The sequence below is a fragment of the Salminus brasiliensis genome, chromosome 22 (assembly GCF_030463535.1).
Source record: "Salminus brasiliensis chromosome 22, fSalBra1.hap2, whole genome shotgun sequence".
Classification (NCBI taxonomy): Eukaryota; Metazoa; Chordata; class Actinopteri; order Characiformes; family Bryconidae; genus Salminus; species Salminus brasiliensis.
In genome coordinates this window covers 28,789,200-28,814,462 of record NC_132899.1, presented here as the reverse complement: position 1 = coordinate 28,814,462, position 25,263 = coordinate 28,789,200, and the positions used below count along the sequence as shown (strand labels likewise).

Genomic DNA, 25,263 nt, shown 5'->3' with positions numbered 1-25,263 from the left:
TTGGTCCGCACCGAGGGGGCAAACGAACCAAGGTCAGATTAAACCAGACTAAAAAGTGCAGTCTATACTCTAGTCCTGGTTGAAGTCTGAGTCTGAAGGTAGTCATGAAGGCATGAGCAAGACACTGCAGCCTCAGCTTTCTGTTCTTGGCTGAAAGAAGTGGAATCCAACATGGTCTTCTGCTGTTGTAGACCATCCTCGGCCTCAAGATTTGTTGCGGACATGTTGTAGATTCTGACCACGACTGTACAGAGTGGTTATCCGAGGTACTGTAGCCTTTCTGTCCACTCCACCCAGTCTGGCCATTCACCGCTGACCTTTCCGTCTGCAGAACTGTCCTTTCTTTATTCCGTTATTCCGAGTAAACTCTAGAGACTGCTGTGCTGAAAATCCCAGGAGATCGGCAGTATCTAGAAATACTCAAACCAGCCCAATCAGGCCATGAAGGTGTAGGTGACCAGGCCTTCCTAATGAACTGCTTGCTGAGCGTCTTACAGCAAGCTCCGCGCCCCCAGTTTGACAGCCATGACTGCGGTCTGTTCTGTAGGTCATAGCTTCCAGTGCCATTTGTATTCCAGCCCTTCGCCCTAGACGCAGTGCTATAGCAGCAGGTTAGCATTAGCAGGCCTCAGCTCGCTTTGCATGTCCTCTTGAAGCACGAAGCAGATTACAATCCTACCCTCTTGTTCTTTTCCATTTGACTACTACTTCACCCAGCTTCCCAGGGCGTATTTGTCATGGCTGCTTCAGCAGGGAGAAAACACAACAATGACGTCACCTCCTTATTTCTGCATAGCTTTCTGAAAGCAGCTACAAGGCCCTTCTAAGACCTTCTAAAATCCTCCGTTTCATCTGCGGAGGAGGGCAGCAAACCGCTCTCTGAAGCGGCGAGAGCGTCTCCGTCACTAGCGATTCGTATCGGCGAGAAGCGAGGCTGTTTTGGAGCCAGCAAAGCTGAAAGGGGCTTTTAAAAACTTCAGAGTCTCACTTTATAGCTCGCTCTTCCTTTCCCACCGGCTCCGGGACGAGCGCAGTCAGAGGTTGTGGCATGCCCCCTCCACCTCCTTCGGAGTGTTTTTTATTTTGCATAGATGAAAGCAGTCTGCGCAGCTGGCGAGGGTGGCACCCAGATGCCACCGGATCCGCAGGAGACTGGAGTTTAACCGGTTGCTTGTTTTTGTCATCTTTATTAAAGACTTCTCTCTTTCTTGCCCTCATCCCCCTCGCTGAGCGAGTGAGCGAGCGAGAGAGAGAAAGAGAGAGAGAGAGAGAGAGAGAGGTTGAAATTCTGAGGTTGTTTTTATGTTTGCCTGGAGCTCGGATTCGTCTGATTGGTAAGCGTCAGTACAGTGTTGGTAACATGGTACAGTACAGTGAGCTGTAGGTATTCCACCCTCCTTTCACCTCAGTCTATTTCTGAATGGTGTTAGACTACCCTCTGGCCACTGTCCGCTTCCAGAGAGTCTGGACGTCCTAACATTTCACCCACAAGCCTGACAACTACTTCACAGCTTCAGAATATGAAAGTGAACACACAGACACACGAGTGACTGGGGGCAGTGAACACAGTGCAGTTAGGGATTAGGGAGAAGAAAGCTCTGCCCCCCCCCTCCCCCCCGCCGCCGCCCCCCCAAACCCCCCACTTCCTGCTTGTCCAGGGGATTGAATTGGAAAGTTTCTGGTAAGAGAGTCTGCTTTTCTGATATGTAGACCATAAATAATAATAATAATAATAATACCAGGGGCAGCCATAGCTTAAAGGTTAGCAAACCAGTCAGCAAAAAGAGCACCACCTTTTTATTCAAATGTATTTTATATACAATTTATATACAATTATATTAATTACATATGAAAAATAAATAAACATAATAATATATATATATATATATATGAATAACAATAAAAACAAAAATAGTTCATTATAATTATTATTATATATATTTTAAATTATTAATAATTATAATACTATTTTTTGTTTTACAAAATAGTAATTACTACTACTAACTTAATGAACTATTTTATATAACTTTTATATATTCATATATTATATATTATAATACAGTTGATTAAAAATATTTATTTCATTAAAATCTTTTGTAAACATAAATTAAATGAAGATGTACTAATTTAGTAAAAAACAATTTAGCTAAATATTCGATATAGCTACAGTACATTTTACATTATTTATTTTTTATGTATTTACTTTAGATGTATTATAGTATTATTTATTTCCGTACTTCAATTTTATTTGTACAGTTTATATTTAGTATTGATCTCATTCTGTCTTTTAATCTGTTATGAAGCGCTTAATAGTGCCGTTAATAGTAGTAGTAGTAATAGATTTCTATTTTTACAAATTATTATTATTATTATTATTATTAATAAAACAACTTACATAAACAACCTAAATAACTATTATTTTTTATAACTAAATAATTTTTTTGTATAATTTATTTGAGTATAATGTTTAACTGAGACGGTTTTGTTTGTTTTGGCTGTTTTTTTCAGTGTATTTATTATTTGGTGAGGTTCTGCTGTTTTGTTGGGCTGAATTGTTTGTGATAATAAAACTTTGGGCAGATTAACTTCTACAGACATTACACGACTGTCCTCAGCCGGCCCCCCACTGGAAACAGCAGTCTATACACTCTCATTGACTGAGATCATTGAATTCCAGGTGTATGTAAATGGGCCATCTAACTAAGGGTTTAACGGTACACAGAAAAGTCCTGGTATCTCATGGTATATTTACATTTCTTTCAATTCAGCTCCCCTCTGAGGTAGTTAATACAGCCGTAGTTTGTCGATGAAGCACAGGGTACAGACAGAATTGCTGTGAAATACTTTAATTTTCAGTGGTACGAATACATGTACGGTTCCCCCCCTGTCTCTAACCAATCACAGTATATGCGATGGGCCTCCGGGTCAATCCCAGCTCTAGATGAGTGTTTCCCTCTTCCATCAAACTAATGAGTAAACTACTCGTGAAATGTACATTCAATATGTAGCAAATCACAGCACCAACGTAACTGATTTTTCATGTTGGCTTTGGCTGAAGAAGGAGGCAAGGCCCATTCGTGGCCTACTTTCCAGCATATTGGTGAGATTTAGGGCAGTTATGTGTTGAAATTGTGGGCAACACAACACGGTAACGATGTGGCGGTGTGAGGTGCTCTCCATTTTGGCGGTCTTAACACACCCAATTAAACTGCATGAAATCACCAGGTTTACAAGGTACTCCGGCCCTCCATTCCCCATTCGAGGCCTGAGGTTTGGCTTCGTTTGACAAGCTTCTGAGCACCCGAGCCAAATTCCACCAGCGTTCACGCTGGAGAAGAGGAGAATGCTACCTGTCTCAAAGACAAATGTTCTCTCTCCAGAGGAGAATAGCAAAAGCCCTCCTTCGCAGACCTGCCCTGTTCTGATCTGCTATGGTTACTCAGCCAGATTTCACTGTGGATGCATCCAAAGAAAACTGTCAGGTAGATACACTGCAGGGTTTGTGAACAGACCCTGAAAGCATGCTGGCGACGACTTCTTAGGGGCCCAAGCACCGACGGTAATTATTCCTGTCAATTCCTACAATGGGTTATCAGTACATATAAGTACATATCAGTTATTGCTGCATTGACAAACTCAAAAACAGTAAATCTGATCATCTCAAAACTTGAACTAGTTGCCACATGTCAGAAATGTCACTGCTTGTCTCATATTTTGTAATTGTTCAGCTTAGTATACAAGGTCAAAATGCCTGACCTTGTACACAACTTCAGTGAAGGCCTAATATGATCAATAATCCCAATAATACCTATAGGGGCCTTTGACTCCCGGTCATTTAGGGGCAATAGGCCTCATTAAGCTGAAGTGCTTGAACCCCACATATTGCCGCTTACAGCTATATTCCTAGCTAATCACAATAATGGACACCTAACACCAATGCTAACTAGCCAGTGAAACCCATTTCAGCATGTTTACGTCTTTATGATATGAATCTCAGACTCAGGGGGACTCAACTTAAACCCAGACTGATCTCCCTATTCATATATTTAACTAACGTCTCTTCTACAATTGAATATGACTGGATAGGTCATATTATCCAATGATAGAAAATTAGATCAGCTGACACCAGAACATTTCCAGGGGAATAAATCTCAGGAATGCGATTATCCACATGAAATTGCTGAAGTACCTAGACCAAAGGCATTCAGTCGATGTGTTGAGATTACATTTAGCCAATTATTTGATCAAAATAAGGAGGGGGGTGGGGGGAGATCCAGACAAGGCAGGAAAAGCAGGCATTTGTACATTATAAATCTGAAAAACTGCAACTTTTCTAACCTGAACCCTTGAAAAAAAACAATGAACAATGTACGAAACAAGTTACTGAAGGCCTAGGATCAATAATCATACCGTATGGAGACCTCCCCACCGTTTAGGGGCATTAGGCCTTATTAAGCTGAAGTGCTTGAACCCCACATATTGCCGCTTACAGCTATATTTCTAGCTAATCACAATAATTAGCAAGTAACACCAATGCTAACTAGCCAGTGAAACCCATTTCAACATGTTTACGTCATTATCATATGAATCTCAGACTCAGAGGGACTCAAACATCACATTCCCACCTCCTATTAAAGTAATAAAACGCTATATTTCTGAAAAACAGCAGGTTTTGTAATTCAGAACTTTGTAAAAATAATATATTTGCTGGCTTTAGAACCACATATCACCTTATCTTCGACCTTGAAAGCCCAATGCAAACCCTTCATCGCCCTTAGGCAGAAACCCTACTGACACTGGCCGATAAAGTAGCACATTGGTGTGGGAAGATAAGAAATGCATCGGGCCAGATCCTGCCTCAGATCGAGGCTCTGACCACGGTCACTCTCCCTGATGGCGGCCTATGCCAAAACCCATCGGAGTGGCGGTTTACCTTATTGTCCACAGCTATGATGTAATCCAGGCTTTGCGAGTTCGGACCATTGCCTTCGGCTTATGATCAGGGGACAACCCTGAGGAGTTGGAGTGGAGCCAGGAATGATAGAGGACCAGGTATAAAAAAAAAAAGGGGGGATGGAGGGTTGAGCAGAGTACTGTGTTCTGTATAGACCCTTTGCTTGCATTTGGGTCCACACCGCCTCCAGCTCCACCCTGCCTCAGGCCGCTCATAATCCCACGCACCTGTGACTACTTTAAGACTCATCAACTCGGGTATGATTACTCCATTGTTTGGCATTTTCTGTGGTCTCTTTTTGTTTACAGTTATTCTATCCCATTTCTAGCTTTCCAGCTGGGCTTTCTAGGGCCTGTGTCCTGCCAAAGTACGTTCAGTTGGGACAGGTAGTGCTTCTTAATCTCCCTTGTATTTCCGCAAAAAGTGGACCACAGAGGGCATTCAGCATTTCAAGGGTGGTTCCAATTTTAGGGAGCGTTCCAGGTATTGGAATTAAAGGTATTGCAGTTACTTTCACACACACCCTGTGCTCGGCGTGTCTGCTTGGTACTGCTTGGTGATCCTGTAGAATGGAATGCAGCTAAGCTGTGGATAATTCACTAATTCACCAAAGCAGTTAATAACTTTCTCTATTCACGCAAGTATTGCCTGAAGTACATGGAGGAGGCGTCCGGATGATATCCTACTAAATAAATATGCAGAGAGCACTTTTTAAAAGTTACTCCAGGCCAAATCGGACTCTCAGAACTCGTTAATTCCAGAGTGTAATACGTTTTTCTGGCCCGGTCCAAACGTGTCCGAATATTTAAAAAACATTTTTTTATTTAAGTGTTTGCGTCGACACGAAAAGGCTGATTTTTGAAAACTCTAACATTACCATGCATGCATGTTTCTGTCTGAATCTCACATACCTCCCTAAAGTGAGAAGATATTAAGACATTACAGTTTAGGGGATCTGTAGAAGTCCAGGAGAGCTCTGGATGACCAAGAAATGCAAGCAAACCCTAAAAGCACAAAGGATCTGCAGGAAGGTTTAGTCTCTAAACGGGATCGTCTGGATCTGGAGACCACGGCAGCACTGTCATAGGGGGCTTGGAGCATGTTTCCAGCAGATCTAGGTTATTAGTTCATTTGGGTCATATGTCAGAGGCTTAATTACAGGTCTGTCTGATAATGGACCATGTGTTCTTTCTATATTTTGTTTTACAGCCAGGTAAAGAGGTGGGCATGTGAAGGATTTCGCAGCTTAGCGGAGGTCAGGGTGCTATAGATTTCCAGGAAGCGTAGTGCGCTGTAGATCTGACAGGCCTGCAACGCCCAAGCAGCACCACGTTTCACTGCAGTGTGTCTGGAAGGGATTGACGCTAGCCCACCTGAGAAGGCTGAGCCACACACCCTAGAACTCTCCAGAACAGGCAGCTGCCGTTCTGTGAGGCCACTGTGAAGCTTAGCTGGCAAGAGCATGTTAAGGGTCTGAGCTTCCAAAGTGATAGTCAGCAGAGATGTCTCGATTCAGAGAGAGGTGTGCGGTTCTCCCGCTGGTAAACAGGGCATTTCCACCATAGTTTAGGTTCTAGCTAGCCACTCAAGAGTCCGGCAGGGAAGGCCGACATTTCCCAGACAGGCAACAAACTGCAGAAATGGACAAATGTCTTCAGCAAAAGTGTCTTAGAACACCAGAACCATGGACATATTGTGATTACCATGGATATAAAATGTGATTATGGAGCCAATTTGTCAAAACCTGATTTCCTCACTGCCTACCCTCCCAGTGTTGGGAACATTCCATTGCAATGCAAGAGAGAAATTGAGGAGAAGGAAAAAAAAAAAAAATCAAAATTGAATCCAATAAAATATGCTTTTTTTTCTTTTCTTTTTTTTGCCGTGACATCACTAATGGTCACCTGAGATATGTCCACATCTGGCAAGGCAGCTAGGTGTTGGCTTCTTAGTTGGTAACAGGCCCATAGTGGAATAGTTCAGTATTATTATTTTCGTAACTATTTAATGCATTACTCCGCTGTTTTGCGCCCCCTTGTGGAGAATTTCAATTCAAGTCAAAGAGAAGCAAAAGGCTGCAATTAAACTAGCCTAATAGAGATTTCTAGAAACCGTAGATTTGTTCTAGGTCGTTAGTGACAGTTACTCGATCTTCGAATAATCCTCAACAAGCCGAGTTCAACCAAAGACATCGATGCCGTTTGTAAACCACTGGCACTTCCATAATAAGTGGGTATAGCTGAATGATTGTTTCCGTCATTGTTAAGGATTACTCCCCATATTTGAGCTCAGACTAATGTTGGAATGAGTCACAGTACTCAGTACTCAGCCAATCAGAAAAAGATCTGTGTACATAACTTCATCTGAGTCATTCTAAGGCTCCAATTAAGGCTCCAATACACAGCATTGTCCAGCCGAAAGCAAGGACTGTGGAGTGGCACGTGGACAGCAGGACCTTTTGTAGCCCTAAATTCCTAACACACAACAAGTTGAGCAAAAAAAAAAGGCTCCAGACAAAGCGGCTCTCCTCCTCTTTGTACCACAGCGTTTTACCCCCTTTGTCACTTTTAGTGGGGATTTGGACCCAACAAAGGGTTTCCCCCAGGGGGAATGTGCAAGGGCACAGCTAATTTTAGCTCGGGTGGTCATGCAAACAAACACCACAGACACATGCAAAGCGTGCCGACAGCAACGATAGCGATGCAGAAAGGCTCTGGTGACGTAAACATAGTGTACTGTGCTCATGCCTGAGTAGAACTGGAAGACATCCATCTGTTAAATCCATTCAAAACAGCATATTTGCTGGTTTTGATGGTTTGGATTGGGGTAGGATTATGGTGGTTGTCTGTCGTTCATTATGTTGACATGCACACAGTAGTCTACAGATAGTTGATAATCTTAGAAACTGGCCAAAAAACAATAAGGGGAGTTGTATATTGGCCTGTTTACATGTTAGCGTAGTTTACCTTTACAACTAGCAATGCACAGTGAATCAGATGGTGTTCTTGGGTAATTGCTGGGCTAAGATGCTCTATATCAGACTGATGATTGGATTTGGCTGAAATTTCAGAATGATATTTGACAGTGTATGTATTTATTAACCCTGAAAAGTAATACGCTGAATTTTATGTATTTAATTTGCTGTACAGAAGTAGGTGGTTTTTGTTCTATAATGTGAAGTAGTTTCAATTTCTGCATTTTCTGCATTTTATACATATTGATATCAGCAGATTGCATCAAAACTTGGTTTCTCAGTTAATCAACGGAACGTAATTGCTTGATTCATCATCAAAACCTGACTAGTCCATCAATTTTCCAGAACGTGCTTGCTCAAATCAGTTCATATTCAAATTTTGATTACTTCATATTTTAGCCAAAAACAAATTATTTGATTGTCTTAACTTTGCCAAAACTTGATTACTCGAGTAATCATCAAAATGTGATTATGGAGCTGATTTGTCAAAACCTGATTACTCGATTAAATTAAAATGTGATTATTGAGCCAATGTGCCAAAACTTGATTATTGAGCAAATTTGCCAAAACCTGATTACTCGATTATTGAAATGTGATGAATTAGCCAATTTGCCAAAACCTGATTACTCGATTAATCATCAAAATGTGATGAATTAGCCAGTTTGCCAAAACCTGATTACTCGATTAATCATCAAAATGTGATGAATTAGCCAATTTACCAAAACCTGATTACTCGATTAATCATCAAAATGTGATGAATTAGCCAATTTGCCAAAACCTGATTACTCGATTAATCATCAAAACGTGATGAATTAGCCAGTTTGCCAAAAAACCTGATTACTCGATTAATCATCAAAATGTGATTATTGAACCAATTTGTCAAAACAGAATTACTCGATTAATCTAACAAAATGTGACTATTCAGCCTGTTCATTATCAAAACCTGATTATTCAGCCAGTTTACCTAAATGTGATGATTCAATCAAATCAAAATGTGAACATTCAACCAATGTGTCAAAACCTGATTAATCTCGATTAATTGTAAAACGATTATTCGACTAATCATGTAAAAACGTGTCTGATCTACCTAAACAGTTACATCCTAATTCATATTTAATTACTCTGTCCAATATCAGCCTTGACCTTTTCTCAATAATCTAAGAATTATTAACTATTAAGTACTCAGAAACGGAACCATGCTGTTTACACAACTGTATCTCTAGTTTTTCAATGGCTGTTACAGCTTACAGTGTTTTGTATGATGTTTAACTCATTAACTCAATAACTCGTGTGTGTGTGTGTGTGTGTGTGTGTTCAGGTTCTTCCTATTATGACAATGTTCGACCTCTGGCCTACCCGGACTCGGATGCTGTCCTTATCTGCTTTGACATCAGCCGGCCAGAGACACTGGACAGCGTACTGAAAAAGGTATACACACACACACACACACACACACACACACACACACACTATTGTCCAGTGGACTGTCTTGGGCCAGGTTGTGTCCTTTGAGAGGTCTTTTAAGTGGTTGCTATGGAATTTCAGGTGGTTGCTTGGCAGTTGCTATGGTATCCCAGATTGTTGCTAAGTGGTGCCTAGCCAGCACCTAGAAAAACGTTAGCAACCACTGATGCTTGCTAGGTGCTTGCTAGGCAGTTGCTACTATGGTGTCACGGGGGTTGCTAGGGAGTTGCTAGGGAATTTTAAAGTAATAACAAAATACACAGGCTTCAATAAATCTGTTACCCATAATACACACACACACACACACACACACACAAGCATGGTTGCCCCAAGACCAGGGTACAGAGTCTGGCCACAATATGGACACTATATGGACAAAAATATTGGGACACTTGTTTTTTTATATTGTTTCTTTTTTTTAAAATTAAGATTTTGGAGCATTGCTGTGAGGATTTGATTGCATTCGGAGACGGGAGTGTAGTTTGTAAGGTCAGGATGATTGAATGTTGGATGATCACCACCCCACCTCAACCCCAACTCCGCAATTCATCCCAATAGTATTGTACTGTACTGCTCCACAGCTCAATGCTGGGGGGCTTTATACCGGTCTAGACCACACCCAGCATTAGGGATGGTGCCTAATGCTCCAGAGAGTCTTGTTTTTCTTCACAAATGCATGACAAAATGCATTTGCACATCTGTGCAACTGAGCAATGGGTGCAACTTAAATGCATTCATTTGAAGGGGTGTCCACAAACATTTGGACATGTAGCGTATGTTTAGAGGCACTGTAAGGGTGTACAACACTCTTACAGTGGGCTTCAAAACACAGCTCTGCTAGCGGTCAGTTGCAGCTTTCTCGTTATTTTAATGTACGCCCTCGGAACCGAGCAGCTTGACCCTGTGGCCTGACCTCTGGCCCGATGCTTAGCTAATCTGCCCTTGGCTGCAGGGGTCGTGAAATGAGGCTGATTGGACGTGGCGTGCGAGCGTAAAGGTCATGAAGAAACACGATGATACAAAGAACAGCAACATAAAGGCACTCGGCCAGAAGAACTTTGGAGCGTGAACGACATACCCACAAAAAACACCAGCAGGCCTGGTCTACTCTCCGCTACACTGCCCGACCCTCACATTTCAAAGCCACTTGGCCTTTAATACTGTTCAATTTTCCAGGGTATTACATTTACCAGTTCATCAAAAAACTACAATTACCCATGACCCACGATGACAGATGTGCCACAGATGTGCTTATATGCATCTAAGCGGAAGTCGAAATCAGCCTCCAGGGATGCAGTTTGCTTGATGGTAATTGGTGGGGATATAAGCTTCCATTGCTTGCTAGCTACATTAGCCTCATGGCTCCAGTGCAGAACTGAAGAAGCTTGGGTCTTGGGTGATCAGCTGTAGGGTGAGGGGGGAGGGTGATGGGACCACAGGTCTAGCGCCTCTGCTGGCTGGTTGTAGTATGATGTGTAGCTCCGCCCATCCCCATATGTTTCCATGACAAAACAGCCCATTTTCATGTCATTTTCCATCTCCAGAGTCCAATTCCAACAGCTAGTTTCCCCTTTGCTAATAATGTCCCCCCAGAAATCAGTTTTCCCACCCCTGTTCAGCCGTAGCGTAAGAAGGCGGGTTTAGACTTAGGAAATAAGTGATTGACAGCCTTGGCTGGAAGAGACCGGTCATCTGCAGGACCTGCTTGATGCCCTTTCTGTTCATTACATGCAGTGGCTGAGTTGTAGCTGAACTTACATGAGCTGCACTTTTACTGCTGGAGCAATCCACTTACCGGACAAACTGGGAATCCAGAGGGAAATCCGCTCTGCTTCCGCTCAGCTCAACTGCTTGCTCTGGGAGAAGGGGAGGGGTCTACCAAATGAGTAGGCGAGTCTGGCTCCTCTTCTGGTCTCTACTGCCCAGACTCTGGTTGCAAATTTGACACCATGGCGGACAGTTTGGCTTCATTTCTAGAGCAGAGAGGGAAATAGAACCAAGCCATTGCTTTAATTAGCTATGTAGCTACGTTTGCCAGGCAAAATGCGGGGTGGGGATTACATGCATTTGTACTACAACCCAAGGGCTTCCCAAATGCCCACATTAGTCTCACATTGGTCTCATCTAGGCCTCATATTCAGTGTACAACCCAGATGGGGCCCATGTTTAACCGCTTCTGGTCCCATCACCGACCCTGGTTGGCATCCATATGTGAGGCCAGCACGGAAACCCGAAGACGAAACAGGTCGAATCAGGACGGATCAGGCTCCCAGCTGGGTTACCCATACAGGCCTCACATGGACATGTTAGGCATGGTAGGCCAAGGAAGACCTCCACTGCTGAATACTTCTCAATTATGTGTCAGGCAGATCAGAACCAGCCTTCAGGAGGTATGTGTGTGTGTGTGGGGGGGGGAGGGTGTTTGTCAGAGAGTTTGCAATCCACAGAAGACTTCATGAACAGAAATACAGAGGCTACAACGCAAAACGCCCAGATTACAGTTGCAGCATTCATATTCAGTAGCATAGCATCTCATCTGTGAAACATGGTGGTGGGAGTGTCATGGCTTGGGCATGTATGGCTGCCACAGTGACTGGCACATTTATCTTCAGTGATGACGTAACTGCTGAAGGCAGCCACACAATGACTTCTGAGGTGTGTAGGAACATCTTATTTGTTCAGGTTCTAGTGTTTTCCTCCCACAGCGAGATAATGAGTCCCAAACATACTGCTAAGGCTATTAACTGCAGGAGTCAGATGAGCATGCGTTCCTTATTCTAAAGGAGAAAACGTGGGGGAACAGGACCCCGAAACAAGCAAACATGTCCAAAACATTATGGGGCACTGCATATATATATATATATATATATATAGTCCAGATACTATAGGAGTGGTGGGCCTTTCTCAGCACAGTAGTGGCACCGACAGCGGTAGCATGAGCAGCTCTGTGATCAGACACTGATGAAGGGCTAGGGGATGACTAACACTGATTGTGCACAAAGGTAGGCCTCCCTTTGTCTGTGTAACTCACACTGTGTGTATCACATACACTCCTGTGTGTGTTATCGCCTCAGGACACACACACACACTCCTACACACTCACACACAGCTTAATCCGGCCGCACTGAGTGTTTTGAAACACTATAGCTCTGAGAACGAAGGAAACGTGACATGTTAACAGGCAAGTGTGTGTGTGTGTGTGTGTGTGTGTGTGTGTGTGTGAGAGCGAGAGAGACGTATGTAATGTCATGCAGTCTCTCTCGCTCATATGCACCTGACAGTGTGATGGATTATGGGAGCAATTGGAGATCTTTTATATTTAATTTCCTAACAAAGTTGAGTTTGGGGCTTTAACCCATAGACGTCTACATGCTACCGTTATGCTGTTGCCAAGTTGTTGCTATTTGCTATATGGCGGTTGCTACGGTATCCTATGTGGTTGCTGTAGCATTGTGAGGTGGTTGCTATGGTATTGCTAGGTGGTTGCTATGATGTTGCTAGGTAGTTTCTGTGGCATCCAAGGTGGTTGCTATGGTACCCCAGGTGGTAACTATAGTGTTCCTAAGTAGTACCTGTAGCACTGTGAGGTGGCTGCTATGGTATTGCTAGGTGGTTGCTTTGTAGTTTCTGTGGCATCCTAGGTGGTTGTGTTGCTAGATGGTTGCAAAGTGGTATATGTGGTTATGTTGTTGCTAAGTAGTTGCTACAATATTGCTAGGTGGTTGCTAGATAGTTTCTGTGGCTTTCCAGATGGTTATGTTGTTGCTAAGGTGTTGCTCTGTGGTTGCTATGATATCCTAGTTGGTTGCTGTAGTGCTCCTAAGTAGTACCTGTAGCATTGTAAGGTGGGTGCTATGGTATTGCTAGGTGGTTGCTTTGTAGTTTCTGTGGCATCCTAGGTGGTTGTGTTGCTAGATGGTTGCTATGTGGTTTATGTGACATCCCATGTGGTTAATGTTGTTGCGAAATAGTTGCTATAATGTTGCTAGGTGGTTGCTAGATAGTTTCTGTGGCTTTCTAAATGGTTATGTTGATGCTGTGGTGTTGCTCGGTGGTTGCTGTAGTTCTCCTAAGTAATAACTGTAGCATTGTAAGGTGGCTGCTATGGTATTGCTAGGTGGTTGCTTTGTAGTTTCTGTGGCATCCTAGGTGGCTGTGTTGCTAGATGGTTGCTGCGTAGTTTATGTGACATCCCATGTGGTTAATGTTGTTGCGAAATGGTTGCTATAATGTTGCTAGGTGGTTGCTAGATAGTTTCTGTGGCTTTCTAAATGGTTATGTTGATGCTATGGTGTTGCTCTGTGGTTGCTGTAGTGCTCCTAAGTAATAACTGTAGCATTGTAAGGTGGCTGCTATGGTATTGCTAGGTGGTTGCTATGACTTTTGTAACCCATTCATTCCTATGGGAAAATCAGGGCAAGCGTAGTTTTAACAAGCTGTATACAAGCTGTCCCACAATCTGGAGCTGAAATGGTATCTATCCCAAATGCTGGGACGATATAAGGGCAATATTGCGGTATAACAGTCCCGTGCTTTATAATGAGCAACTGCAATACTGCAGATTAACAGTGTACAGTCGGCATTTGTTAACTAGAGGCTGGATGTAATGGCGGCAGCTGGCAGCGCTCACTGCACTCACATCAGACGCTATTTTACCAACAGCGATTCTGTCCAGCCACTTTTAATAGTCGACTTTGTGCACGAGACCCAAAAACACAGCCTGTTCCTTCCAGACAACAAAGCAGATTGCTCCCATCGGTCCTGTAAGCGCCCAGCACACTGGGCTCCGTCTCAGGACGAAAGAACGACAGCACAGAAGCTGAACACTGCTGGTGTTTGTGTCTGCTGAAGACAGTCAGTGTTTACAAATGCGCGAAATAGTCATCAGTCATGAGACATCATCACACACACACACACACACACACACACACACACACACACACACAGGACCCTCAGTCCTTTGTCTCTCTGTGTGAAAGGAATGAAGAAGCAACAACCCAAAGGGAAAATAGGAGAGAATAAGTAGAGAAGTACTGCCAATAGAAAATTACTCTCTGGAGCCTCCCAGCATTGGAAGTGGAAGAAGTGTTTTCTGGATGGTACTCCATCTGATACTTTTGGGATAGTAGCTGGGGATGGATAAGGTGGGGTGGTGATGATCCAACATCCTGACCTCACTAACGCTCGGGTCGCTGAAAGCAATCAAATCCTCGCATCAAATCCGTGCTCTCTAAAATCTAGACAGTACAGACAGTTTCTCCAACAAGAGCAACATGAATGAGCAGGTGCCAATACTTTTGCCATTGAGCGTACATTTGTGTTAGCATCTTTAGTTCTGTACTGAGTTATCTATACACATGAACATTCGAGTATAAGAGTCCTGCCACAGCACCTCATTTAGATTTAGGCCCCTCTAAAACCTTTATTTTGTATTTTGGATCATCGTCCTGCTGCGTAGCCCAAGCGCCCTTGAGTTTAACATCATGGATTAATGAACAGATATTCTCCTGCAGGGTTTTTTTTTCTGGCAGAGAGCAAAATTCAGGGTTCCATCAATTACAGCACATCTAACTAAGCATTTCTAACCCGTAACACTACCACCACCATGTTTGACGGCTTGACTAATAGATGGAGTGTGGAACATTTTGTTGAATTCCATTAGTTTCATGCTAAATCTTCTTCTTCTTCTTTGTGATGCAACATCTCTGTAAATGTCCTCTATGTGTGTGTCTGTCTGTGTTCACTCACAGTGGCAGGGGGAGACACAGGAGTATTGCCCGAATGCTAAAGTGGTGTTAGTTGGCTGTAAACTAGACATGAGGACCGACCTGAACACGCTGAGGGAACTGTCCAAACTACGGCTAATACCAGTCACACATGAACAGGTAAATCACACACATACACCCTACTCACACACTTTAGGAAATTACAGACAAATGACGACACTTACTGGTTATGTATCAGAGTGAGGATTCCCAGCAAGCTGCACTGGTATATTACACTGGTACATTACATTGCATTACAGTGGCAATTATCGGGGTTCAAGCACTATTCGCCAAATAGAGCCAACAGTGCATAAATGATGGGTAATGTTTTTAGACTGGCCTTATTTATGATATTGGAAATGTGGGGTCTTTGGACATTACCTGATTTTGCATAGTTGTAAAACTAAATAAGGCCTAAATGAATAAATAGGTGGATAGCGTAGCTGTTAGCGCTGCAGTTGATCTTGGTAGTAACTGCATTTAAAGGGTTATTTACCCACCTATATAAAAAAGAGCATGTGCAGTGGTGGTGTGAGTGAATAATGAAATCCTGAGATCGTATGTACTGCAGAATATCCACATTTCGACAAAACAGATACTCACCCAGTTGCTGTTGATGATATTGTTGAACCTGGTGTTCCACTTTCCCCTCACTGGGTTCAGCTCCACAGCAGCTCTGCAGCTTCTGAAAGCTGAAAAAGAGGAAACACCTTAGCCTGATCCATTCTGTGCTAAAATAGTTAAATGTTAGCATTCATGTAACTGCACGGGTGCCCAGCTATAACGGCTCGTTTTACCTCTCAGACGGGGTTTATCTGAGCAGTCTGCACTGAAGTCTGTGTTTACAAACAAATGTTCTGATTTGGTCTAATTTTAGTTGATTGCAATTATTCTGGGGGCTCCGCCACTATGACCTGAGGATTCAACCCTGGTTCCAATCCCAGGTCATGCTGCCTGCCATCAGCAGCCGGAGCCTGAGAGAGCACAATTGGCCTTGCTCTCCCTAGGTGGATGGATGGCAATCTCTCTCTCCACTGCACTTTAGTGTGATGCTGGCCAGCCGGCTGGCACGGGCATCTGCTAGCCCATGCATCAGAGCTGGGTATGTTGGTTGCCCAGTGATGCTTGGTTGCACATGTGTTGGAGGAGGCCTGTGTCGGCCCTCACATGTCATAGGGAGAGTGCACTAATGGGTAATCGGCTATTTATCGGCCATGATTATACCGGGGTAAAGGGGTTCTACTCCACTTCACGCTATCCCTTATAGTCTAATAACACCCTTATCCACTATAAAATATTTCAGCACAGCCCATTGCATTAGCACAAAAGGGCTCCACTGCCTACAACACAGCACAGCACAGGCCCTTGTACACATCTGCAGTCAGGAATATGCTCTTCTTATGAGAACATCTGGTCCTGAACGCAGTGAAAGCACACAACCACTTAGCAGATCTTCATACACACATGAAGCAACACTCGCTCTTCCCCTCTGATCCTCTTTTTTTTTTTTAATAAAGCATCCCTTCCACCTCCCATCTAAAACCATCTGCTTTGTGCAGATTAATGCTCCCTAACACACACACACACACACACACACACACACACACACACACACACACACACACACATCTCCAGTTCAGGTAGACATCATCACAGAGCGCAGAAATGCTGACATTAATCCGTATCCCTGGAGACCGAACTTTTATTTTTAGCATCCGCCGCCACCTCGTACTTCACTGACATTCTGTCACTGAGGATGACAATGAAAAAGGAAACTGCTCCAGGTATCAAAGGCCTGTAAAGAGACGGGAGGGAAGAGAGGAAGAGAGGAAGAGAGGGAGGGAGGGAGGGGACGGCGATGAACCGGGGATGATTTTAATTGTTTGTTTGCAGTGTCCTCTAGCAGCGATCATGCCGGACTACCAATGTGTGAATTTTAATGCATCGTTCTGACGCTAATTTTTCTTCTTCTTTTTTTTTAAAATCTTCCTCCCCTTTTCCTCCACGCTTCATTTATACAAATCCTTCAGCTCCTCTCGTCCCCGCTGAAGGACAAGATGGGCTTTGGGTGCCAATCAGCTGTCTGATGACAGAGAGAAAGAGAGAGTGAGACTGACAGATAGCTAGCGTATCGGAAGCCTCAACTGACACAGCCGGCTAACTCTCCTACACACCCAGGTCAGACGGCTGCTGTGACTTGTAGAACTGGCTGAACAGATGCCTAGGGGTCAAACTGGGCCAGCACTATCTGGAACTAGGTCTCAGTGTTAGCGTCTTTAGTTCTGTACTGAATTATAATATACACATGAACATTCAAGTATAAAGGTCCAGCCACAGCATCTCATTTAAGTTTAAGCCACTCCAAAACCTTTATTTTGTATTTTGGATCATCGTCCTGCTGCGTGGCCCAAGCGCCCCTGAGCTTTACATCATGGATTTTTTCTGGTAGAGAGCAAATATAAGTATATATTTGTATTGATTTATACAAATCCTTCAGCAGAACTTGCTGAACAGATGCCTAGGGGTCAAACTGGGCCAGCACTATCTGGAACTGGGTCTCTGTGGGTCACATTGAATTCACCTGAACTCAGTCAGATCAGATCACAAGTTAATTTACCCAAACTACAACAAATCGCCGGGAAGGCGATTCAGCCTTCAGCACAAGGCCTGTGAGAACAGGGTGGCTCCTTAAAGTGGAGTCGAATGCTAACAGTTGGGGACTGACGATCCCTGGCTAAAGTGAATTACACGGGAATGCAGGTCTAATCCAGTTTAGAGCATTTCACTAAATGCCTCATTCAGCAGCAACCGTACAGTGAAAGAAAGCCCAAGCCTTCAGTACTTAGAAACCCTACATATGTCCCTCCACCCCGTCCCCCGGTTACGTCCACTCACTGGCCACTTTATTAGAAATGCCTACTTTGTTCTTCCACTAATTTGCCACTTTGTGGAAACACCCAACTTGTAATTCTGCTCTGGCCACTTTATTAGAAACACCTACCGTGTGTTTCCACTCTCTGGCCATTTTATTAGACAACCCTAACTTGTAATTCTGCTCTAGCCACTTTATTAGAAACACCTACCGTGTGTTTCCACTGACTGGCCACTTTATTAGAAACCCCTAACTTGTACTTCTGCTCTGGCCACTTTATTAGAAACCCCTAACTTGTACTTCTGCTCTGGCCGCTTTATTAGAAACCCCTAACTTGTACTTCTGCTCTGGCCACTTTATTAGAAACCCCTAACTTGTATTTCTACTCACTGACCACTTTGTTAGAAACATACCTTGTACTGCTAGCGATTGACCACTTTATTAGAAATGCCTACACGTGAAATGATGATGATGGGTCCTTTTTTTTTTTTTAAAGGCATTGCCGATTTGATCTGGTCACTTTAACGTGCGGTCGGCCGTCTGGAGCACTTTACGAATGTGCAGAAGCATCTATCAGGACACAAATAAGCTAAGCCACTGTCCTCGGCCAGCGATAAATGAGTGCCGGAGCTGCCCATTTGACATTCATGAGTTTTTCAGCTCTAAACGGCGAGGTCATTATGTAAAACGCTCTGGACGAGTGGCATTTAGAGTGTGGAGCCTGCCTGGGTCTGAGTGGGGGATAAACAGGAGGGTTCTTTCTCGCTCTATTTTTTTTTTTATTTGGTTCCCAGAATTATGTTCTCAATGGCATGAAATGGGTGTGAGAGGTTATGAGAGAAATACCTAGGCAACAAAATCACACTGTGGAAAGAGAGATAGAGGCGCAGATAGAGGCGGCTGGTACTCTTCTGCAGAATACAAAACCCAGCCCCAGTCTTACGAGCCATATGTGTGGTCCCCCACCCACCACCACCACCACCACTGTCATACCAGGGCTCCAGCATTAGTTGCCTCCATAGCATAATGGATGGGCGGATCGACATCCCCCCCCCCACACACACACACCACTTAGCTTGAGGCCATAGAATTGCTGATACCCCGAGCATCTCACGCTAAAATAATCATGAGCAGCGTTAGTGACAGTGGAGTGTGTTTTGATAGACACCAACGAACATGCTTCCCTTACCTTATACTGTCTGATTCTCCCTCTCTGATCTTCACTAGCTTTCTCGTTAGCTCGTTAGCTTTGTCTGTTCCTTTAGCGTGCATCCATCTCAGCTGCAGCAGTTCTGCATGTTGCTTAGAGGGCTTCAGCACAGTCTAAGCTAACAGTAAAGTAACAGGTAGTGCTTTTATGGGCGGACAATGATTGAAAACAAAAGGGGAAGTGTACAAAGGTGTGTACAAAAGTGCTCGCAATCAAATATTTCTGGAAATACCTGCCTATTCCAAATATGCTTTTAAATGATTTGATCAAAATTTCAGCAGTGATGCTAAAGTGCAAAAATGGACAGATTAGCTTACTTAACTTAGTTCTGAAGCGTTCAGTTGGATTTCAGCAGATCCAGATCCATCATCCATCATATTGAGGACAGTTGAGCCAGGTGATACTACCTCCACCAGGTTTCACAGATGAGGCAGATGATTTGCTATGGCTAAAGAATAGCCATTGTTTCCTATCACACTTACTATTATTTATTTATTTACATAAGCAATTTGAATCTGGCAGCTGTATCTTTACATTATGTCAAACCTCCATGACAAATGAACCAGCCCTACACCCCTGTGACACTACCTCCACCATGGTTCACAGGTAAGGTGGTTTGATTTGGGTAATGAATAGCTTAAGCGGATATCAGCTAACAGCACCATCGCTCCTAGGACCTGAAGCACCCACCCAGTGTTCGGAAGGTATTCACAGTACGTTTGACAGAGGAGGTGGCTTGCTTGGTATAATGAATAGCTCCATGTTTTCTACCTCAAATTACATTCTCAACCAGCAGCCTAATTGGTCGGTAAAAGATCATTAATTAGCACCACTTTTACAAAAGCTGACCCTTAGGAGTTCTGAGATACGTGATGGATGTAGTTGAACCTGTAGCAGAATGATGGAGAAAGTAAAACATAGTGGACAAATATAGCCGTTTTACTTAAAGCAAGCCACTTCATCTGTCAAACATGGCGGAGGTAGTGTCATAGGCGTGTACAGCTGGCTAGCTGGTCTTGAATATGGAAGATGAATTCCTTACTGATCTTGTACAAAAGCATCCGACCTGTTCAGATCAACACTATACCAAGATTCCGATCCACAGTTGCATTTTAGCCTATCGCTAGCAAAATGCTACCTAATGCTCTCCTTCTCCCTCCTCTAGGGCACTTCCCTGGCCAGGCAAATTGGGGCCGTGGCGTACGCCGAGTGCACGTCCAAGTACTCAGAGAACAGCGTGCGGGACGTCTTCCACGTCACCACGGTGGCCTCCGTGGCTCAGCTACATCGGCCGCCGCTAAAGCGATCCAACTCTCGTAGAGGTCTCAAGCGGGTATCCCAGCAGGCACAGCGCGCAGAGATCCTGGAGCGGCCACCCACCATCCGGAAGGACCGCGCCAAGAGCTGCGTGATTATGTAGTGGACGTGACTCACAGGGGCTTGCGGTCCGACGGTGTTGATTAGCTGCGCTAGATCAGCGCTAGTTAGCTGGTTAACATGTTGAACCCATGGTTGCGCGCTCAACAGCCTGGTTGGTGTACAGGTGTCTCGATACACAAAGGCAGACCTATTTATTGACTGGGATTATGCTTTTTTTTATGTTTATGGCTTGCACCTTTGAGGACGAGTAGAACGGAATGGACTCTGAAACCAGATGGATTTTCTCTTTTTTTTGTTTGTTGAGGTTTTGTTGAATTTCTTATTTTGCGCAAATTATTTGGAGGAGGCTTTTGTGCCGGGCGGGAATGATGCAAAAACGTAAAAATAAAAAAAAAATGTATAGAAATATTTTGAAAAAAGGAGCACACATATGCGACGAAGGAAAAGACATTCGGACCATTGCAAGCCTGTTTGTGATGTCATTTTTCCTGTCTTGAGAAAGGCCACACCCACCCCAACCCCCCTGCACTGAGAACTCCATTTACTTTTGAATATTATAATGAATACAGCACACAAGGTAAAATGCACAAACAAAAATATAAATGTATATTGCTGCAGATTCTTTAACTTCTCGATCAAATGCTCAAATGCTGGATTAGAAGAGAACTGGACGGAGTCACTAACGTGATGTTGGAGAGCCAAAAAGTGAAAAAAGGGAATGTGGATGTTTATGGTGTTTTATATCTAGCTGTATTTGTGTGACGCCGAAATAAACAACAGAGTTGCTCTACTATCTCAAAACTGCTTCATGTCAAACCGTTGTTCCTCAGCACTGCTCAACATCGAGGCACAAGAAACTGAGCTACTGCCATGTGCAAAATCAGGACCCCATGAAAACCTTGGTCTTTAACACATTTAAACTTAAATCTGAACTACTGGTCTTCATTTAAAACAACATTGAGAGTTAGGACACCCCAACATTTATCACTACTACTTCATGTTCTGCAGAACATCATCTGCAGAACATGGTTCCAGACCTTTAGTCTGGTCTGCTCTTGATTGTTGTAGTGAGTGGTGAAGATCACCATCATGGCCAAATCCAATGAGCTCTCTGAAGACTGTAGGTGCAGAGGAGGCAGGGAAGGGTCTCAAAACTCAAGAGCTCCGAACAATGTCTGCTAAATAAGTTACCAGTAAAACAACTGCCAACATGACCAGGTCAGACCGTCCTAGCAAGTTCAGCCCAAGAGCAGACCTCTAGAGGAAAATGGAGAGAAAAATAAGATGGATTATTTACAGAATTGTGCAGAATTTGATGATGTGGTTTTGCAATTGTATGGTTTTAGGGTTCAGGCATCCACTGCAGTTGATGGTGCCACGGCTGATGGTGGGGGAAAAGCTGTTAGAGTGTCTGGTTGTGCTGACATTGATGGCCCGGAGTCTTTAACCAGATTGTAATGGTTGGAGAAGATATAAATATATAAATCTTGCCGGCGTGCTTCATGACCCTGCCGTCGTAAATGTCCTAAGGTGTTGATAGAAGTGTATACCCGGTGGTCTTCTCTGTTGTTGATTATGTGCTGGAGTTTGGCTCGTTCCTGTAAGGAGGACAGTCCGAACCATATGGATTTTGTCAGGATGGACTGACAAATGGTCGCTGTGTAGAACTGGATCATTAGGGCCTGCGGCAGGTTGAATTTCTTCAGCCTCCTCTTGATGAAAACATCCTCTGCTGTGCTCTGTTGGCTTTGCAGGCTGCTTTCCCCTTTCCATTTTAGGTCCCCAGTGGTACCTAGTAACTTTTTTGGTTGTTGGTCTTGCATGTCTAGTACCATCATCAACAATGGACAGGGTTGGCAAACTTCATTGTAAACATTTACAGTAGATTATAGCTATGTATGAAATTGCAATCTTACAAAACCCAATGCTTATTGATTAATAAAAAGATTTAAGATTTAAATTCTGTAAACATATTAGAAATTAAATTGAAATGCTTGGACCCCCCAAAATTGCTGCTTGTTGCCATATTTGTGCATTAATTTTAGGTAGCTTTTAATATTAAAGGTGGTTCTACTTATTGCTTGTAATTTTCATAGATAGGAAGATGGAAATGTAGCTAGAGTCTATCGTAAATGTAAAATGTGGTGGTGCCCATTTAAGGGACTCAAACAGAATAACAGAAATGTAACGATTTATTTGCTGTTCTTGGATTCTACCACGAACATTACGTTCCTAATAAATAAAAAAATAGTCCATTTAAAACCAGTATCAACTCATTGTAGGTCTTGTAGAGGTTCTACAAGTGATAGCCTAGCCACATTTGAGTTAGCGTGGTAGCTCTTTGCTGGGACATCTTACTGAAAGGCACAAAGCTACAGTGACGGGATGTAGGTGTATCATGCAGGGGTTCTTCAGCATGTGAAACCAAAAGTAACCAGATCAAAATGTACACAATTCAACCCAAACATCAACTTTGCCAGAATTTCAGGGTGTGTAAAAGCCCCAATACACCTGCATTTACACATACCAGGTGTTTCTTACAATACAGACTCAACACATGTTAGTAGAAGATCTTAAACCAGATGTTTTGCTTTAAGGTCTTTGAACCATATTAGACTACTGTGGAACAGCTGTTAAAAGGAAAAAATGCTTGGGCCCCCCAAAATTGCTGCTTGTTGCCATATTTGTGCATTAATTTAGGTATTTTAGGCTTCACATTGGAAAAATGGTCCTACTTGTTGCTTGTAAATTTGATCCGATGTAACATTTTTGATGTTGTTCTTGGGTTCTAGCACCAATATCACATTCTTAAACTGGTTAGAACCTCTTAGGTAAGCTGCCTTTCTCTCACCGGTGCAATGCAGCAATAGACAGTGTTGACATACCATAATATAATGAAGTTACATTAAAACTTTGTAAAAGTGGACTATAGCTGCGTTTCCATCAAATTGTTTAATAAGTCCTGGTTTAAATTCTGTGATATTAGACTTTCTGTTAGGACTACTATGGAACAGCTGTAAAAAGAACAAACAAAAAAATGCTTGGGCCCCCAAAAATTGCTGCTTGTTGCCATATTTGTGCCTTTTTATTTTTGGTAGGCCTCATATTAGAGATGGCCCAGCTCATCGCCTGTAATTTGCACAGACAGGAAGATGGAAACTGTAGCTGTAGTCTACTGTAAAAGTCTTCTACATATAAACTTTATTACATTGCCGTATGGCAGAGCTCGTAGCTGCGCTACAGGTCTGAGAAAAACAGCTTATATAACAGGTAGTAAAAAAGCATCCAGTTATTCATTTGGTTCTAACTGGTTTAGGAACGTTATGTTGGTGCTGGAATGTTACATTTCTGTTAGTCTGTTTCTTATTCTGCCAAGCTGGAAATTAGTGGGGGGTGTGGGTGGGGTGGGATGGGGGTGAATTTAGCCTGAAGAATATGTACACACACACACACAGGCTTAGATTTGAACAGTGCCAGGACATCTTTCGCTGTGTGGGGGGAAAAAAACAGTGTGACATTTCACAGCACAGTGTACGAAGGTCTAGACACGTGCTCTGGGCAAGGCCAGCCAGGACCTGCTCTCTCTCTCTCTCTCTCGCTTACACACACACACACACACACACACACACATACATATATATATATATATATATATATATATATATATACACACACACACACACATACAGAAATATACACATGTATTGTTTTTGTATTGGTCTTCTGTATGAGTGTGTGTCCATGATTATGCTGTGCCCCACCTAAGACAACCAGCTTTAAGACCTTAAGACCCCCCCGGCGGGTCACAATCACTTCTTTAGCGAAGCGCAGGGACCTCGAGGGTCTTCTTGGCCTTAACAGAAGGTCTAGTGTAAAAATGTCATGGTTAAGGTTTGGTTGGCAACAAAAGGGGTTCAACTGGTGAAATGCTAAATGAAAACCTGTCCAATCAGGATTGTTGTCTCAGGGGTTAGTGGTGGTCTGTGAGGACATGCCTATAACAGGTACAGGGTCTAATACTGGACAATACTGGAGTTTTAATCTTCCTTGTAATTGGGCTGGTGAAAGGGGGGGGGTTGTCCCCACACAGAGATACACACTCACACACTTGCCAGGGACATAGTGCTTAGTGTTTCCAGCTTGTGTGTGTGTGTGTGTGTGTGTGTTGCACTGAGTCTGTATGGATGAGTAATGTCTGTGAAGCTGAGTGTGTGTCCATGTGTACAGCTCTAACGAGTGTGTGAGTGCCTGTAGGAACGGGTAAACATGTGACTCAGCTCATTCACACGTCTACCATACCTGTGTGTGTGTGTTGTGTGTGTGTGTGTGTGTGTGTGTGTACACGTGTAACAACTGTCTGTGTCATGGTTTCGCTGCATTGTTTTGAAGGGAGAATAAGTGCAAAAACAAGCCTGTCGGCCCAGATGACAGAGGGGCTGTGTATGACGAGTGTGAGTGTGTGTGTGTGTGTGTGTGTGTGTGTGGGAGAGGATGACACAGCCATCCTCTGTTGTGCCTCCCAGCTGTCAGCGTGTTTAGACAAACAAACTTCAGCACTTGGCCTCCGACGTTCTCCGACTCCCTGACCCACCAGCACCCACCGCTCCGTACTTCGTCTCATCATCCTCCAGCCGTCCTGCCACA

At 43.4% G+C, this 25,263-nt stretch overlaps 1 protein-coding gene across 1 annotated transcript in view; it reads left to right on the top strand.

Annotated features, from left to right (window-relative positions):
* Positions 1-21,420, top strand: part of LOC140544108 (rho-related GTP-binding protein RhoN-like) — a 43,918-nt gene extending 22,498 nt beyond the window's left edge. Inside the window, exons 3-5 of the mRNA XM_072667480.1 lie at positions 9,247-9,356; positions 15,143-15,277; positions 20,405-21,420. Coding sequence (XP_072523581.1) covers positions 9,247-9,356; positions 15,143-15,277; positions 20,405-20,659 — 500 coding nt within the window. The 3' untranslated portion in view covers positions 20,660-21,420. The remainder of the gene's footprint in view (positions 1-9,246; positions 9,357-15,142; positions 15,278-20,404) is intronic.
* Positions 21,421-25,263: the final 3,843 nt, after the last annotated feature.